The sequence below is a fragment of the Lytechinus pictus genome, chromosome 4, assembly GCF_037042905.1.
Source record: "Lytechinus pictus isolate F3 Inbred chromosome 4, Lp3.0, whole genome shotgun sequence".
In the NCBI taxonomy this organism is placed as follows: Eukaryota; Metazoa; Echinodermata; class Echinoidea; order Temnopleuroida; family Toxopneustidae; genus Lytechinus; species Lytechinus pictus.
In genome coordinates, this window is record NC_087248.1 from 27349361 (window position 1) to 27369352 (window position 19992).

General features: G+C 36.4%; 1 protein-coding gene across 2 annotated transcripts in view; it reads right to left on the bottom strand.

Moving 5' to 3' along the window:
* Positions 1-19992, bottom strand: part of LOC129258687 (rho guanine nucleotide exchange factor TIAM2-like) — a 42651-nt gene that overhangs the window by 5940 nt on the left and 16719 nt on the right. The window contains exons 9-22 of one of the 2 annotated variants that reach the window (XM_064098759.1): positions 19560-19621; positions 18606-18693; positions 17313-17474; positions 16481-16585; positions 15007-15085; positions 14272-14373; positions 13484-13741; positions 10358-10797; positions 10025-10150; positions 8775-8981; positions 8032-8232; positions 6535-6549; positions 1111-1225; positions 118-282 (exon numbers count right to left, since the gene is read on the bottom strand). In XM_064098759.1, coding sequence (XP_063954829.1) covers positions 118-282; positions 1111-1225; positions 6535-6549; positions 8032-8232; positions 8775-8981; positions 10025-10150; positions 10358-10797; positions 13484-13741; positions 14272-14373; positions 15007-15085; positions 16481-16585; positions 17313-17474; positions 18606-18693; positions 19560-19621 — 2125 coding nt within the window. The remainder of the gene's footprint in view (positions 1-117; positions 283-1110; positions 1226-6534; positions 6550-8031; positions 8233-8774; positions 8982-10024; positions 10151-10357; positions 10798-13483; positions 13742-14271; positions 14374-15006; positions 15086-16480; positions 16586-17312; positions 17475-18605; positions 18694-19559; positions 19622-19992) is intronic. The other variant, XM_064098760.1, reaches the window with a different exon arrangement.

Here is a 19992-nt window from a genome sequence, read left to right on the forward strand (position 1 = left end):
CCATCACCATCACAAACACCACTACCAACACAACTACCACCATCAATATCACTACCACCAACACCATCACCACCAAAACAATCACTACCACCACCACAACCACCATCCTTCTCTCACCTGATAAACACGTCTCCTTGACTTGCATGGCTGATATCGGAACCATCCACTTGAACTTGATCAGGTCCTCTGGGTTTCCTTTCAGTGTCCCAGTTCCAGAGAGCTTGACCATGCTCTTCTTGCGGCTCCTTTCCTTGCATACGATGACCACCGCTGGTCGGAAGACTACATCCGGCAAAGAGAACAAAGCCATCATGGAAAACTTGATGAATGAATGAGCACTAATATGCACAAAATTTGTTTGTATGCATACATACACTGATTAATATATTAATCTTGAACCATATTCTAGCAAATTTCAAGATCCAACAGATTGAAAGCATACAGTACATAAATGAAAAAAGAAAATACATTTTCTTTTAATACATGTAGATATCTACTATTTTCTTATTGCTTATACTGTTATTTAAATTATTTTACTTTTTTTGTTGTTGTATCATATTATCCTCGTGCATGTGTTTGTATATTTTCAAAGGATTTCAAATAAATGAATTGCGTTGAAAAAAATGGCCACTATTTAAATTGCTTTCAATTACTCAAATTCAAAGATATAAACCTGAGCACTAATATGCTCATAATCTAACAAACACATTCTAACAAATTTGTAAGATCAGAATAGATTGAAAACTTGTATCAATGGCCACTATTTGATTTACATTTCAATAACTCAAATTCTAAGATGAAAACATGAGTAAAGAAAAGATCTCCATGTATCTATCTGTTTTCACTATTAAAGAACTATGTAAGAACAAATACATGTATAAGAAGCATTCAAGTAAACAAAATTTTGACATTTTTGGCATCCTATCATTTCAGCACAGACTTGGACCATGGTCCAAGTTAAACCCAACTTTATAATACTGGCCTGTAATGTTTCAAGGAATAAATAAACTACTAGAAGTACAGTGTAAGGAAATTTGTAAATTCTTTCATGACTTTAGCACCTACATGTACAAGACTGAAGTCATAAGGCTGTGGAGCTGGTGTACTCACCAAAGACAGTGACCTCGGGTTCACGCCCTTTCTTGTACTTTGGAAGGTCATCGTGACAGTTGAGCCAGGTCATATTCTCGTACTTCACTAGATCATCCATTGCAAGCTCGTGTACCTATGTGACAATAGAAAATCAAATTGTATATTGATATAAGAAACCTATGTGACAAAAGAACATGGAATTGAGTGTTGATATAAGATGCCAATATGACAATGGAAGATCAAATTGTATATTGATACAAGAAACCTATGTGAAAAAAGAACATGGAATTGAGTGTTGATATAGGAAGCCAATATGAAAAAATAACATATGTTGATATAAGAAACCTATATGAAAAAGGAAGATTGAATTGAAGTAAGAATTCCATATTACAAATTAAACCTATATAAAAAGCAAACATATGATGAGATTAAGAAACCTACATATGTTGATATAAGAAACCTACTGTATATGAAAAAAAGAAGATTAAATTGTATGTTAATGTAAGAAACCTATATGACAAAAGAACATTGCTGATAAAAGAAACAAATATGACGAAAGAATTATGTAGACATAACAAACCTATATGACAAAGGTTTGAATTGTATGTTGACATAAAAAACCTATTATTTGACAAAAGATCAATATGTGTTTATTTAAGAAACCTGTGTAATGTTATTTTATAACTATAACCCCAATATATATTTTTCTGATGGAAATTACCAAATACAGAAGTGGAACTTGGCATAATGATGAACCTAACTCCTACACTTGTGAATGTTTGTATAACTTTTAAACTTGATCTAGCCATATTCTTGAGTCTTACTGTACATCATATCTTGAAAACTGAACAAAGTAACCCATTCTACATATAGCTTTATATATGATTTAGAATTGAGTAGATGGGCTAATACAAACTGAATTGAATACAATAATAAAACATATACTGCTGTCGTTCATGCATACAGATTTTGCAAATGTGCAGAAATGGTAAATGAAGTAAATGAGAGCTAAGTATTTGATCGTGTCATTGAATAATTGTACATGCAATAAAGATGAGAAAGCTACTCTCTTTCAAATTGTGACTCCATTCCGCAAAGCTTGACAAATGAAATTCCAGTCTGTACAAAATAATTGAATATGGTACAGTATTTGCTAAAGAGGTGCGTCACATTACATGAAAACAATGATTATCAACTGATTCGCTCAAATGAAATACATGTACATGTAAGAGCATGATGAAATTATGTATGTTTTGCTAACTTCCTGAGTTACAAAACATTACAAGATGAAGGGCAATTCCATAAGAGAAATCTATATTTTGGTAGGTCTGACATTCAAATTTTTCAAGTTATACATCACCTCATAAAATATCTACTCAAAGCATCATAACTTAAAAGCATTACACATATGAAGCAAAAAAAAAAAAAAAAAAAAAACCAAATCATTTCAGAGAGGTCCCACTTTTTGGGGGTCAGATGTACTTAATGCAGTTGCTGATATGTCATGAAATTCATATGAATACAAAAAAATATTGAATGATAAATATTGTGAAGCTGAGACAACCCCACACATGGATGTGCTAGTAAAGTCAGCACAGACAAACATCACAAGGGTAATAAGCTACCAAAGATAATAAGGTGCAGTGGAATATATCAAATTTAAGCATCACAATTTAAAAGCATTTAATGTACGAATATGAAGCAAAAAATACAGAAATAAAACAAATACAAATCATTTCAGAAAGGTCCCGCTTATCGAGGGTCAGATGGACGTACTTAATGCAATTGCTGATACATGTATAATGACATGAAATTCAAACAAATAAACAAATTTTTAAACATAAACATGCTGATGCCCGGAAGACCCCACACATGGATGTGCTAGAAGTGACAACATTTACAAACATTATAAGGATAATAAGCTACCAATGATAATGAGGTGCAGTGGAAAGATAGATATGCATATGTACAAGTGCGAACATTAAGAGGATGCTAGCAGGAAGTTGGATAAGAAATAAAATGAAAGGAAAACATACACACTCAAACACTGAGATCGATATCAACAATCATTCACGTATAACATAATACAAGGGTGTAGACCGTTTTCCCTCAATTAATTTTGTTCAATATGATTTACTTTTCTGAAGGGGGGGGGGGGGGAGTGTTGAATAAATCATAACAGGGGGTAATTCCAGTCAAGGTAAGAGCCATTCACCAAAGCTAGAGAGCGATTATTTCCTTCCCAGAAAATTCCAAGCCTTTGAGCAAAATTGGAAAGCAACTATGCTTTGGTTCGACTTTTTAAAATTATTTAGTACTATAACATCAACAGCCAACCTTCTCTTCATGATGTTGAAAAGAAAATTTTAAGTTTTTGCAATAGTTTGTAAGGAACAAAAGTAGATGGTTACAATGAGGCAATGGCTTAGGTTTAAGCAGCAAACATATGAATGATTCGGGGGGGGGGGGGGGTAGATACATAATAAACAAAAAAACAGTGAATTAATCTGAATTTAAATCAGAATTCTAGTAATTCATTACAGCAGTAGGACATTCATGGTGTGGCCCAATCCCCTCTTGAATAGCATGCCATCATTTGTCTACAGTACACCAACATGCTATTGTCAGGGGTGTGAGTGGTCACAAATAAAAAGATCTGAAAAAAGCTGAAGTGTGTTGAAAAAGTCTGAAATAGAAAGAGCTCCCATACTTTTTGTACAGAGGAAGGCCAAAAATAAGCTGAAATTAAGCTGAAAATCAAAACAAAAAAATCTGAACACTCACACCCCTGCATTTTGAGCAATACTGATTTACTGATTAGCCATGGCTCCAACAGCTCAGCCACAAGTGACATTTGTATGCAGCAACTGCAACAAGACCTGCCTCTCAAGGATTGGTCTATTTAGTCATCGCAGGAGCTGCACTTTATGAATTAGGGAACTAAAAGAAACTACCAGCGCAAACTCTATTGTCTCTTGAGACAGACAGATGCCAATGATCACTGATTTACTATAATGGGGGGGGGGTATTTTGAAAATGAAATCCCTTCCTTTAACCAGCTCCATATAGACAAACACTTAACAGCGTATGAACATTGAATTACCGGTACATCTTCTTTCCGTAGGGGAGGGCTGTTAGGGGGCGGAGTAGGGGTGGTGGGCGGGCTGACGGGATCCTTGGGTTGGAAGAAGGCTAGGAGGGGGTTGGTTGGGGTCTTTGAGGGGTAATGGATGGATTGGAAAGGGGCGTAGAGGGGGTACAAGTATGGGTAACGGGGTACGAATGGAGAGAAAGGGGGGTAAGGATGTGGTAGTGGTGGTAGTGGTCATCATTTGTGATAGCGATAGTATACATGTAGATCAAGATAGTGGTTGTTATTGAGAAGGTGGTGGTGGTGGTGACGGTGGCATGGTAGTGGCAGCAATAAGTAGTAGGAGTGGTGGTGATGGTACAGGAGAAGAAGTGGTGGTGGTGGTGGTGATGGTGGTGGTATGGTGATGATAGATATATTGACAATAGGGTGTAGTAGGATTGGTGGTGATGGTGTCAGAGAATTGGTGGTGGTGATGGTGGTAGTGTAGTGGTATTAGAGTACGGTAGGAGTGGATATGAAGACGGTGCAGGTGAAGTCGTGGTTGTGATAATGGTGGTAGTGGCAGTAATATGTCGTGGGAGTGGTGATGATAATGATGGTGTTGGAGAATTAATGGTAGTGGTGGTAGTGAATAAAGGAAGTGGTCGGTAACAATTATGGAGATGGTGGTGGTGTTGGTGGTAGAGATTAAAACAGGACAAGAAATAACAAAAACAAAATGATCAGTACACTAAGAGAGAGAATGATAGTTAGCTAATACTTGTTTACATTAATCAGAAAACACATTGCTGCAAAGAAGACAAAACCTTGTATCTAATTAAGGACAAATAAAAATTTCAGTAGAGTGAAATAATATGGTTACTATAACACTCCATCTCATGATACATTTATGTACAACATGGAGTAGGAGTTCAATATCAGAGAGAAGAGATACATGTTTAGAACATCTTGCGATTAAAGGGGGAGTGAACTGTGTGTGGTCTCTCATTGACTGTGTGTTATACATACATAGTCTTGAAATATACCTTTTCAGATATCTAGTAATAACACAGAGAATAAATTGACCTATAATTGTATAGAGAAACTAGAATGTTCTGAGAGCAGTATAAATGTATTGAGTAGTTAATTAACATGACATCATTCAAATGGGTCTATATTACTAGACTACACTAGCATTATGGGTCAGGAAACTGGCCAGGTATGAGTAGTTGAGGACTCGAGATGGCGCTATTGGTTCGTATCTGCTTTAAAAGTGACAAACCCCATCCCCCCCCCCATTTTTTTTTCAGATACAAGGCCTAGTCATCACAGTATTATTCATCATTTTCTGTATACATAAAAGTGATTCGCAGTTACACCTACATGTACTGTATCACTTCCTTATCTAACATTAAGTTATTATTGACTGAGGAAACATCCATAAAGGTTCAAATAGATTGCAAGAACAAGCAAAATGCAATGTTTCTAACAAATTATTCCAAGATCTGAAAATGGACGGCAGGAAGAAACAGAGTACATGTACTTGGAAGTGGAAGATGATGTAAACTTTTTTTTCTTTCTTTCACAGAATTATCATTATAAAGGTCCACTCCACCCCAACAAAGAGTTGATTGAATAAAAAGAGTGAAAAATCAAGCAAGCATGATACTAAAACGAAACAGAATCATTCTGAGGAAATGATCAAAATATCTCAGATTTCATATAACAAAATAAATAGGGAGATGGTATCATTGTTGGTTCCTTCATCCCAGAATGTGCATATTGTGTTCTGCAAAATTATTTTAAATCTGATTTTCATGACATTTTGTGAGTTACGCCTGCTTGACTTTTCTTTTTATCCAATCTTTTTTATTGGGGTGGTCTTGCCCTTTAATCTCCAATACAACACTAAAGCAAGAATACAATCAAACAGAAGGAAATGAAAGGAAATAATGCAGTGATATCAGGGAAGAATTAATGAAAATTTTATGAATGGTTGTCTATAAGTTAATTAGTTTTCCTCCATGACAAATGAGAGCTAGCAATCAATTTAACAATATTAATTTGCACTTGTTCAGAAATCAAATGGCATGATAACAGAATAATGAAATGTTACAAATAAAATCTAAATTGCACAAAGAAGTCAAAGAGAAATATGATTAAAATCAGTTTAATACGAAAGAGATGATGTGAAGTACATGTACTACAACTATATTGAAATGTGTACATTTGTTTTTCATTTAAGTGTCAGAAACTATTAAAAAGATTGTGGTGAAAAATTGAAAATGAGATGAAATGACGAGAGCGTTGAATATAGCTAGAGCACAAAGCTGAAACTTCTATTAAAGAAATTTGGCTCTCATATTTACCTTCGATCCCGCAATCTGGTAGAGCGTATGAACGGAAAGACACACATACAGACAGACAGACAGATGGATGAAGAGACAGATGCATGGATGGATGGATGGACACACAAATGAAAAGATGAAAACAGAAAGAAGGGAAAGGATTGAGGGATGGTGGAGAGATGAGAAAATGAAAAAAATCCAAAGTCGAAAGCACAATGCAGAAAAAGGGAGGGAGGAAAAGTAGAAGATAAATGATAATTGCGATTAGAAATCTAAACTGATCATTAACGGATACATACATTATTTAGAAGTATAGACTGTTTTCATTGTGAATTTATATGATAGGAAAAATCTGAACGCTATAGAATATAAGACTATAAATAGGCTATGAGACGATATTATGAATAACATCTATCATTGGATTAATAATTACGGTAACCCTTTCTAAATGGCTAATACATGTATCAGGGCACGAAAAGATATTACAGTATTAAAGCTTCATTGATATATAAAATGTTACAATGTCATGTAGAAACCAATGCAGACAAATCTAAATGCATGACCAAAATGTAGGGGGAATGTCAGTTCATTTTTTATTTCTCTTCTAATAAATGAAACACTCAGGTTATTGTAGAAAATATACATGTAGTATTTAAGGAAAAAGCAAGGGAAAATGCCCCAAAGTATATCAAATTGATAAAAAAATGCTACCACAGAGGAAAGAAGGAAAGAAGAATGAAAACGGGAGATCTTAGAATGCCAATAACTCTTCAGAAAGTGAGGAAGAGAGCACTTTTTCATGAGACATTAAAAAACAAAACAAGTTGCAATTTCGTTCTTAAACTTCATGTTATCTGGCACAGGAGAAAATAGAATCAAAAGAATATTTTCATGAAGGCTTATTTTTTTAAAGGTAGAACAGCTTTTGAGAAGTAGCAGGGTAGGATATAATTTTAATTTTTTTGGGGGGCCTTTTTTTTTCACATGGGGTGATTGCAAAATTTGGGGGGCTTTTTCTATCATTTACAGGGCTACATTGTAGGGATAACAAGCAATTATGCAGTAAAGGCAAATATCATTATTCTGCCATGAAGTTAGAATATGGATTTTTTATAATCTTGAATTTTTGGGGGGACAGATCTTGGGGCAACTCGAATGGTTGCCCCAAAGCAAGCATTTTTGAGGAATTTTAGGGACAATTTAGTTAGAATATGGATTTTTTATAATCTTGAATTTTTTGGGGGGACAGATCTTGGGGCAACTCGGATGGTCGCCGCAAAGCAAGCATTTTTGAGGAATTTTAGGGACAATTTGGGCTGTCACTAGGGCAAAATCACCCATCGCCCTCAGGTACATGTATTTCCTACGCTGAGTAGTACATGTAGGTTTAGAGAGGTATTCAAAATGTGTTCCAAAGATGTAAACGTAGCAAAATGCATATCAATTTTCAACACAGCACGAGAAAACACTCCAGTCTCAGCACTCTCTGTATGAATAGAATCCTTTCACGGTACAAACCTCCTTCTTGATATGAAACTGCTCGGCGACCAGGGTATCGAAGACGGCCCCGTACTCCTCGTGGACCCGCATCATATCGTTGATATGCTCCGCGACCTTGTTCATGCCCTTGAGCGCTTCGGACAGGTGGTAGTGCTCGTAGCTGTCGCGGTCTAGGTGGGTACGCATCTCAGAGAGGAGGAGGGGGTACTTAAGCACCCTCTGTTTAAAACAAAATAAGAGAAGTATTGTGAACATTTGTTATTTTGTATTTTTCTCTCCTGCGTATCGTTTTTAGCGCCCCCCACCTTACGACTGATCCATTATCCGATTTTGGAACAAATTGCTTCTTTTTTTTTGTTGAAAATGTGAATGAAAAGTATATTTTTATTTAAGGCTCAAATTAACTGTAAGAATACTAATGTAAGTTCTAATTTTCAATATTCACATCAAATTTTTCAGTTTTATTCCAAAATCTAATCGCAGACCAATCGTAAGGTGTGCATGAAATAACCCTTACAGGTACATTGTAAAAATAATTATGTACATCGTACCCCTTATGTTGTATCATGTACATGCACGTTATAGTTTTTACATTGGAATATACTTGCATAACTATTACTTTGAATTTTTTTTTATTCTTGTGATTTCTTTTTGTTTTGGAAAAATCTGTCTAATACCGACAGATTTGAAACTTAAATCTCCAACAAAATATCAAAATCAATCAAGAAACCATGACTACCCTCCCCAGAGTGACCCCTCACCTGTATGGGCTTGATCAGGTAGGAGGCCAAAGACGCGGAATGTTGCTGCTTGGGATTCCTGGCCTCCAGGAACTGCATGAGGGCGCTGTTTCCCTTGGCAGGGTCCAGGATCTTCTGGGAGCGGGAGTGGCAAGCACAGAAGGCACTGTAGAGCTTGAAGTGCTCCATGTAGTAGAGGAAAGAACCTCCCAGGGAAAATAGAATCCTCTGCAGGGAGAGCAAAATGGATCGAAATAATAACTTGATTTATAATCCATATTTTGGGGGCAATAAAAAAATCTCCAATCCCAATCTCTGGCTGGTTTTGTCACACAAAATCTTGTTTATACACGTATTAATGCCTCCACTGATCAACTGTTTTTCTATCAAATGTAGACATTTTCAAATGTATATAAAATCTATGAATGTATATCATATTTTTATGTAAACATTGCATAATTAGTCTTTGGACTAAAGCATTGTTTTTTATATTTAGTAAACCAAAATTGAATTGATTTAAAAAAAAAAAAAAAAAAATTTGCCACAGCATCAGCCCACCCTACCACTTTATCATGTAGTGAATACACTGCTAGGTTTTAATCCAAAATTTAACTCAGGTTTGACCTTAAATAGCATCCTCTACTTCTATAACAACCTTTGTATTTAATCGGTAAATTAATTAACATGCTTGGGCTGTGACATTTCAGGAGCCCCCCCCCCCCCCGGTAATGTCTTTTATATTTAAGTATAAAAAAAAAGCCCTTTGGGGACTATGAATAAATTAATTTAATGATAAATTTAATAATTGGAAAGCTATATGTATATGGACAGACATTATACAAACAATTTTCAGCCCATTCCACTCTTGGAAATATTTCATTGAGATGGGGCACCAACAAAAATAAATTGTGATGATAGATTTATCCAATAAAACATATTTTTAACTTATACCCTGCACATGATAACTATTTTAGGGCACAAACATTCATATAATCTAGTAATGAATAGCAATAGTGGTATGTAGGCAACTTTAGGGATCTACATGTACAAAAACTAAAGATAAGCTTTGAGAAATTCAAAGCTGCTGAAAAGAATCATCTGATTGGAGTGTAGACATCAGAAAACATTCTATATTCCACAATCTTCAAAATTTACCTTGTTTGGTAGTGCCAGCTACAACAAAGGTCTGACAAAGCTTGCAGCCTTGCAACCGAAACAGGTAAATTTTCAAGATTGTGGAAGAATGTTTTCTGAATTCAAAGTTGACATACCTTGAAGTCATCAGGATTATCGAGGGTGGAAAAGTTTTGCTGCTTTGAGATGGGATCTTCGAGGGATTTCAGGAATGTAGTCTGGAACTTGATTATTTCCTTGATATTACCAAATAGAGCATCAATCTGAAAAAAAAGGTGAAACGAGGACTGCAAATTAAGATGTCGAATAGTACAGAGTAGTACAGGCAACCCGAACAATCTCTCTGCACAGTTCAAAATGCACTTAACACTGCCACCTGTAGGAAGAGCACATTTGTTTTGCAAGGTATAGTATGGGTATGCCAGGGTGACATCTGTGTAAAGTGATGAGTACCGAACCTGTACACATACCTCATCTGCAGTTAAGAACGCCTCATTCTGCAAAGGTTCCAAGTACCTGGACACCAGGCAGTTCAGATCCCTGACGTACGCCCTCTCGGTGTCCAGGAGCTCGGTGATGACCTTCCGCAGCTTCTGAGCCGCCTGGAGAACCTCCAGAGGCGGCATATCCATCAACTGGCTCTCCCGGGCCCCGACCGACCGGGTGAAATTGTTGCGACGGACGCTCTGACGGAACTCGAGGGTGCGGCAGAACTCGGTGACCTGTTCGGCGTTTTTCATCAACTGCTCGATCTGCTTGTTGTCCAGGGGCGGCTTTTCCTTGCCGTTGCTGATGCTGTCGGTGACAGTATCGAAGGATGCTGGTGGAAGAGGTGTGCCGTCTCTGCCAGGAATCGACGGGTTGGTGCTCGATTCCGAAGACTGATCTTCGTCTTCTTGATCTTCATAAGCTAAAAAGGAAAAAAAAAATGTGTTAACAAATCCACATCAATATTCAATGGTGCTGTAGCAGCTAAAGGGTCTGCCACACCTGAGTGCGGTAAAACAAAGGTTAGTGATAAATGGTAAGCTGGATTTCCATGATTAATTGTAAACTGTAGTCAATGCAATCAATCGCAAAAAAAAAATGTAAAGTTCTACGATGATTGCTAAGCTTGTGTTACGGTCCACTGGATGTTTCAGCCAGGATATGCTGTTTCTTGCCCACACTGCAACAGACTTTTCTTCAGGTGAAAATTGGTCGACTCAGCCATCTTTAATAGAATCCTAAAAAAATTGTAAAGTTGTGGTCGTCTTCATAAGCGAAAAACGAACATCATCATCAACTGAAAACGCAATATTATCGCAAAATAAACTCTTGCAAAATCCCCATCCAAACGCAAAACTGTGACAAAAATGTTGCATAAAGTATACAGTGCATTCCAGTGTAAGCCTTTGATTGTACATGTAACTGACACTACTTGAACAAGTGCCTCTCTGAATACTGTCAGACTGATATACTTCTGAAAAACAATGAATTCCTAAACAAACCTGATAGATCTTTATGTACAGGTCTCACCACATTAATTTGGTACCGCAATGAAAGCATTAAAATAGGAGTTGTCTCTGTAGATCTGTCAGGGGCTGGTCAATTGATTTTTTGTCAAGTCTGCAATTTAACAATTAACTCTTTATGCACAGGAGTCTTGTATCTGTAACAAATAGGTTTAATCTGCATTAAGCCCATAGATATTCAACTGATCTGGCAAGTTAAGGGTTAAAAGCGCGAACAATTGAAAAGGAAGTTTACATTTGGAGGTAATGCTCCACTGGAATGTGAAGGGAACAAAAGAATTCTGAAAGGTTTGTTTAGGAGCTTGGGAAAAGTGGGTGCAGTTCAGTGAAGAAGAAAAAGGGCTTTACAAAGGAAAGTATAAACAGATAGGACAAAAGAATTCAAATAATCACAAAGAGCTCACATACTGTGTCTCAATGGTAAATAAGGAAGTGTATGATTTGGCAACCCTCATAAAACACAGTGGGGTGGGGAGGGAGGTGGAGTTTGTTTTTATGTTTTTAATTTCTTTCAACTGCAAACACTTGATGACACATTTTGGGTTTATTTTTTTTATCATTTTTTATTTGTTGTGTTCTTAAAACTGCGAACATTTGTTGACACATGCAGATGGGATTGTTTACATACTTTGCTAACCTTTTGGGAGGTACATGTTTGTTTAATTTTTTTTCATGTTTTTTTTTCTAAAAGCAAACACTTGTTGACACAAGGTGTGTTAATTTATTTACTTTGTTTTTTTAAAACTACACACATTTTCTGACAAACATGCACAGACGGCTTGTTTATTCACTTTGCTTCCACTCTTTTGTTCAAACTTTGATGCTGCTTTACACATTAAACACTGGGGTGGGTGCATATGCTTGTTTTTCTTTTTTTTTCATTTTGTTTTCCATTTTGGCTTCTAATAGCAAATACTTCTTGACACATGGTGGGTCAATTTGTTTCTTTTTTTTATTAAAAACATTTGCTGACACACATGCACAGAAGAGCTTATTTATTTACTTTGCTTCCATTGTTTTGTTCAAACTGTTTGATGCTTTTTTCTCTTCATATTTTGATTTCTAATGGCAAACACTTCTTGACACATGGTGGGTTAATTTGTTTACTTTGATTTTTTTGATTTTTTTTAAGATTATGCTAGGATCGAAAGCTTAGGCCCCTTTTTGACTTTCTTTTAAAAAAAAGGAAACATTTGCTGACATACATACAAAATTACAAATGGGCTCCTTCGGTTTCCTTACTGTGGAAGAATCTGTCGGCACCCATTAAAGGTTCGTTTGCATCGTTTTGAAATTTTGTCTGTGTTTTTCATCTTTAAAGCAGCAGGCTGTGATACCACATGGTTAAAAACATGTCATCAATTCAGCACAATTCTCTCAATTGTTTATTCCATTGTGTCATATGTACAGAAAATAAAGCACCTTGTGACATCAGTGTGAATTCAATACCTGGCTTTTTCTTCATATGCATGCTGTATTATACGGCACAATGAATGCATGAAGTTTGCATCAACCATAGTTTCAGATCACAGATCCAAAATCATTTTTTGGTGATTTGGCCTAGTTGCAAGGAGTTAAAAAAACAAACAATTACCTTAGATTAAGATCAAAGATTCCAAAGCTCCTATGTGACTTTGGACTGTGAGGTCTCGGTCTGGTTTCAGAGAGGCTTGTCACAATAACAAATGCTCAATTTCTATGACAAGTTTACCATCAGCCAATCGGGTTGAAGGATTTCAGTAGCTTTTAACAGTTACTGTAAATTTGTTATCATAACAAGTAAAAGCAATAATAATAAAAAACAATTCTTGTACAACCCACATCACTTTATGATTATAATGTCTCTATGTGCTTCCAAAGGACAAGTATATTACCCTGGCTTAAACTTGGCAGCCATATGGCACCAAAGCATTTTAAGGAATTGTCAGGTACCCATTTACCTCACCTTGAATAAGTGCAGCACAAATTCTTGCTGAAGGAAAATGCACCATGGCTGGGATTTGAACCCACAGAACTCTTTTTCAGAGTCTGGAGACTAATCCACTGGGCCACAAGGGGACCCTGCAAGGACATGACACGTACCTGCAGGGGAGGGGACGATGAGGGTGTCGATCATCTCGTCCGTCAGCCGGGTCTGGAGAGGAGGCGGAGGGCACGTCAGCTGATCGATGTAGCGGTTGGTATCCTGCATGGCCTGGGTCTGGGCGAACACCGAGCGGCAGGAACGCACTGTCAGCGTCAGGGAGGTGCTCGTCTGCAGCAGGTTCTCGATGTAAAGCATGTCGAGGTCGCAGACCACCCGGCCGTTGAAGACCAGGATCTCGTCCCCGACTTGCAGATCTAAGAAACAGAGAGTGGAATAGCGTGCTTACGTCTTAAAGACAAAATCGGTTTTTAACCCTCTTTTCATTATTTCGCAATGTTAAGTAAACTTATGTGTATGTATGCCAGAACTAAGTGCATAGATCTACATATGGATGTGCAGTGCATAGTATTAGTGGCACAGTATCATATCACTTGTTTTTTAAAGAGTTTAATTCAAAATACATGTAATTTCTCACAGCAAGTTCTCAAGTTTGTTGTTTAAAAGAGAATGTGAGATCACCAGGCATTGCACAATGTATGCGAGGATATGCTGTGATGCATGCACGAGAAAGAGTCGCTAATGCGAGAGTCTCAAACATAATGCGCAAGATTTTAGATGTTTAGAATCATTTTCAGCTACAATTCTATCCAGATTATGACGAAGAGGAATTGTTAATGCAACATTATGATAGGCTAGCCCTCCAGACTCTTTTGAACCAATGACAACACACATTTTCTCCAGATGATTTTATCAAGATTATTACAAAAAGGAATTATTGACATACCCTGATGATAGGCTAGTCCTCCAGACTCTAATGTACTGATGAAAACGCAAAGTTGATCTTCTTGTTCTACGTCATCACCAAGCTCGGCCTCCAGGGATAAACCTAAAACAAAAATTAGGAAAATAGCCATGTGTAATAATTTTGTTTTGTGGTATTGTTTATATCATTATCATAATAATCATTCCATAAACTTTATTCATAGATTAACAAAAGTTGTGGGAAATACAAATAGTTGTGAGATATCATATTTTCATATTTCAGCAGGATATCACTGTTTACTTTTTCATTGTTATCATGTGTATCAGCACCATCACATTCATTATCAACATAATGACTATTATCAACATCATCTTCATCAACCATCATCATCATCATCACCATCATCATCATCATCATCATCTTCATCTTCATCTTCATCATCATCATCATGATCATGATCAGCAGCATCATTATCATCATCATCACCATCACCATCATCACCACCACCACCACCATCACCATGATCATCACCATCATCATCATCATCATCATCATTTTTACCACCATCATCATCACCACCACCACCATCATCATCACTACAGCAACAATATACCTCCAATCTTTCAATACATGTATATTGAATATGGCATTAGGTAATGGGAGCAAATGTGGTGTGCAAAACGACATCTAAAGTTTATCGATTGAATCTAAAATACCGGGGACCACATAGACATGACCCTAGGTGTTCACACATACCAAACGTTCCGCTCTCGTCAACCTTGTACAGTTCAACCTGGTGGATACTCTTGGTGCAGATCTCAATCTCATCGTATTTCTGGAGGAAACAAAATCAACCAATCACAGGTGACAATTTCATCAGAGATGCCAAGTTCAAAGACCAGGGGGGTATTTCACAAAGATTTAAGTACAGTATGACTTACATGTAAGTCGCACTTAAATGCCGATGCGTACATGATATGCAGCACGCAATTTTATTGATCAATTCGCCATGATCGGACCAATGCGGTGATGTCTTTTATACCGCACGCAACTAGGCATCTTTGTGAAACATCCCCCAGCTACATTGTATGCACGAGATTATCCATGACACCATTCTCACTACCGTCCTTAAAGGGATGGTCCGGGCTGAAAATATTTTTATCTTAATACATAGAGTAGAATTCACTGAGCAAAATGCTAAATATTTCATCAAAATCTGATCACAAATAATAAAGTTATTGAAGTTTAAAGTTTAGCAATATTTTGTGAAAACAGTCATCATGAATATTCATTAGGTGGGCTGATGATGTCACATCTCCACTTTCCGTTTTCTTATGTTATTACATAAAATCATAATTTTTTCATTATTCCATACTTGTGTAAATAATATGTCTCCCTTATAATGAAATAAGTTGCAGCAATGAATATCTAATTCACTAAATCAGTTGTCAATCCAATTTTTCTAGTTCTTGGAGGAAAAAATTTGAATAAACCTAATTTCATATAATAAAATACAAAAGAACAAGTTGGGGATGTGACATCCTCAGCCCACGTAATGAATATTCATGACGACTGTTTTCACAAAATATTGCTAAACTTTAAAATTCAATAACTTTGTTATTTGTTATCCGATTTTAATGAAATTTTCAGCATTTTGCTCAGTGAATTCTACTCTATTTATTAAGCTATAAATACTTTCAGCCCGGACCATCCCTTTAAACTACTTTAAGGTGTAATGAGAACGGTCGAAGCGGTCTTGGATTGAAAACACTTGTTGGAATTATTTGAAATTGGCTTACTATTCTCAATCATTTGGACATTCTGAAGGTTTTGCTATATACATGTACATGTAGTTGGACCAGTGGGGTATTCAATTAACTCATACTTGTTGGGCTCAAATCAGTAATCACTCACAATGACGTAAATCAGTTAAAAAGTCTGTAAACAGTTATGATTTTTTTGCGAGCTTTGAAAGTTTGCATGGTTGGTGACACTGGATAACAAATTTTTCGGTTGCACCTTGTGTAAAGAGAAATGCATGTAGTCCTCAAAAAGGAGTGTTGGGTAATAAATAGCTCTTAAAAGATCTGTCTGTCTCGATGTTTCAAGCACCTATTCTCTGCTCTTCGTCTCGAGTGAAGATAAGGGTTTTTTTTAATGAATTTTTACCAGGTTTCTAATGATTTTATTGTAATAGTTTACAGCTCTCCATATAGTATGACTTCCTTACCTCATCAGATAGAATGGCTGTTTTATCTGGAATGTTGTAGTTTGCTCCATACCTCATCGCCACTTTGAATCTCACGTAGTAGTTGTGATAGTCCATCTTACGATTCTATAGGAAGATAAAAGGAATTACAGGAAGGTAAATGAGAGTTGTGTTAATTACTTCAATTGCAGTGACCCCATTTACACGCATTGCTTCACCGGGGTCTCCGAGCCATCTGTGCATTTTCTTTTTTTGATTTTATCAATCTCTTGTCTTGTTTTGTTTATCTCTTTGATGGTTGAATGAATGAATTAATCAAATAAAAGATGTTTAACCTACAGTAATCAACACACACATTGGGAATGTGATAAAACAGCAAAATGACAATTACGAATTCCAATTGGCAACTATTATTTGTTATAGTCCATTTTGAGTGACTTGAGTGATATCATACTAATTTTGTTTGTTGCCAATTTGGAAAACCAAAAAGAGATTGATTCTGAAAATGACTTAAAATTTGTTGCCGATTTGAAGTAAAAAAGGACATCAATTCTGAAAATAAATTAAAATTTGTCTTCCAAATGAAGAACAAAATAGATATTCATTCTGAAATGAACTTCAGTTTGTTGCCAATTTTGAAACAAAGACAGATTAAATTTGAAAATGAAATAAAGTTTGTTACCAATTTGAAGCACAAAAACAGATTAATTCTCAAAATGAATTACTGTTTGATGCCAATTAAAAAACAAACACAGATTAATCTTGGTCTCATGAAAGCGGTGCATTTAAATGGGTCAATATAATAATGTTTTGATTACATGGAGCTGTTTCTATCTTGAAGGGAATGGCTTACCGTGCAGCTGCTAATGAGAAGATCATGAACGGTCATTCCCGGTCTGACCGTTACCATGGAGCTTTGGTCATCGGGAAGGAGCACCTTGACTAGGGAACCCTCGCTGAGCTGGTCAGAGGTGGTTGACTCGTTGTGACTGACCAGTGTGTCCTCGTCAAATGACTACAAGGGGGAGAGAGAAACAGACAGACAGACAAAGAGAGAAGGATAAATTTAAAGAGATGCTGCAAGAATTAATGTACTGTAATTATTAATTTTTGTTACGTTATTTAGAATTGTCATGATTGTGTATAAGATTCTTTTGATTTGTTCAATAAAACATACAGTATAAATATTTAAAAACAAAATAATAATGAATACATCAACAGACAAAGACATATCAGGAATAATATGCAATAACAGAGAAAGGTAAAGAGCAAGACAGCTGTAGCAGTGAGTGGAGGAGATAGAGCAAAAGGAAGAGGATATGAATAGGGAGAAAAATGAGCAAGAAAGACAAAGAACTTACGAGATGAGATCGGAAGCGAGAGGAAGGGAAGGGAAAGAAGAAGAGAGAGAGGGGAGGAGGAGGCAGACATTTGTGGTTAGTATTCTGATAATTAAACCTAGGTTTAACCCTAGTCTAAACTAGAATTCAAACCACACATCTGTGGAATGCTGAGCTTCATAATATTTCTTCCATATTCATATTTTTGTACCAAGTTCTTCTTTAAAATTTGTTGTATTTTCCTATTCTTTCCATTTCATGACTCAATTAATTTTTGACAACTTTTTACAGCAGGATAAGAATGATTTGTTTATTGGTGAATGAGTTGGCAATTGACATTCCTTAAAAGTGTGTTCTAGGTTAACCCAGGTTTAACTAAACCATGGGTTTCAGAATACCACTATAGTCTACAGATAAGGTCGCACATGCGGATATAGAGACAGACAGATCGAGAGCAAGAGAGAGCCGGACCGACAGACAAAGTGAGAGAGAGAAAGAGACAGATGGCAATCACTGCAACACAGGCAGACAGACAGATAGTGAGTAGTCTACAGGAACAGACCTTTGGTTTTGGTTTTCGCAATGCTCATGGTGCATAATGGAAAGTCTCAAGTAGTGAGACTAGATGATGTAGACTATGCACTGTGGCGGCCTCTTACGTGACACAGACGGAGAGTTTGGCGTCTAGTCTTCACTCTAGACATTAAAAAATTGGCAAAAGTATCAAATATGAGTCTGTGCTTGTAGACTAGTTAGTGAATAAGAGGGAGAAGGGGAGAGAGAGAGAGAGATGGATGAAAGCTAACCTGTCCAGGATCCTCAAATTCCAATGCCTCTTCTTCATCATCAAAATCTGGTTCCACATCCTCGTGCTCCCCAGCAACGTGTGTCGACCTGGTGATGAAAAAATGTGCAAGGGCAATTAAAGGGATGGTCCAGGCTGGAGATATTTATATCTCAATAAATAGAGGAAAATTCACAAAGCAAAATGCTGAAAATTTGATCAAAATCGGATAACGAATAACAAAGTTATTCAATTTAAAGATTTGCATTATTCCGGTGAAACAGTTCTAGGCATGTCTTTATGAATATTCATTAGGTGGGCTGATAAAGTCATATCCCCACTTGTTCTTTTGTATTTTATTATATGAAAATAGGTTTATTCAAAAAATTTCTACAAAGAACTAAAACAATTGGATTGACAACTGATTAAGTGCATTAGTTACTTATTGCCGCACTTTATTTCATCATAATATAGACACATCATTTACACATGTATGAAAAAATGAAACATTTATGATTTCATGTAATAACATAAGAAAAAGGGAAGTGGGGATGTGATATTATCAGGTCACCTAATGAATATCCATGACAATGTGCATATACCTGTTTTCACAAAATATTGATAAACTTTAAAATTCAATAACTTTGTTATTTGTTATGAAATTTTCAGCATTTTGCTCTGTGAATTTCCAGCCCGGACCATCCCTTTAAAGATAAATGCGAGTAGTGGTAACGAAATCAAAAGGAGTTCGTACATGTACAGAATCAAATCAAACGTCCACCCAAGTGGCTGTATGTATGAATTGAAAAGATGTTTTAAAGAGTTCTAGAGGAATTTGAGTAATTGCTGACAAATTAGCAAAAGAGGCATGGGATTCAAGCCGAATGTCAGGGTCTTTTTCCAAAGAAATAATAATACACTGTCCCAAATGTGGTGTGATCGTTATTATTATCATCATCATTCAAAAGGTACTCACGTTGACGATGTGTCACAGTGTTGACTTGAAGACTTGTCTTTGTGCTTCTTTAGTGTACCAAACTGCAAAGAAGAAAAAGGAAAACTTCAAATCAAACATGGGAACACTGCCATCCCATACAAATACATCCTAGTAAAATGAGTTTCACCTTTTAGCATTATTTTCTATTCACTTTCTGTGTTTCAAATATTCCATTACATGAAGGCACAGACACTTGGTGACAATTGACACATAAAAATTCTGGCAACTATGAAATTGTAGTTTTTCTGTATTATTTTCACCACATATGGAGGTGATCCCTCCACTGTTTTGGAGATTCCTGGAATCCAAGAGAACAGATCCGATAGAGCATGCTTGGCCGATAGCATACTTATGCGATAGTGGCATAATTTTGTAACTTTCTTTTATCATTTGAAACTGTTGAACATGCCAT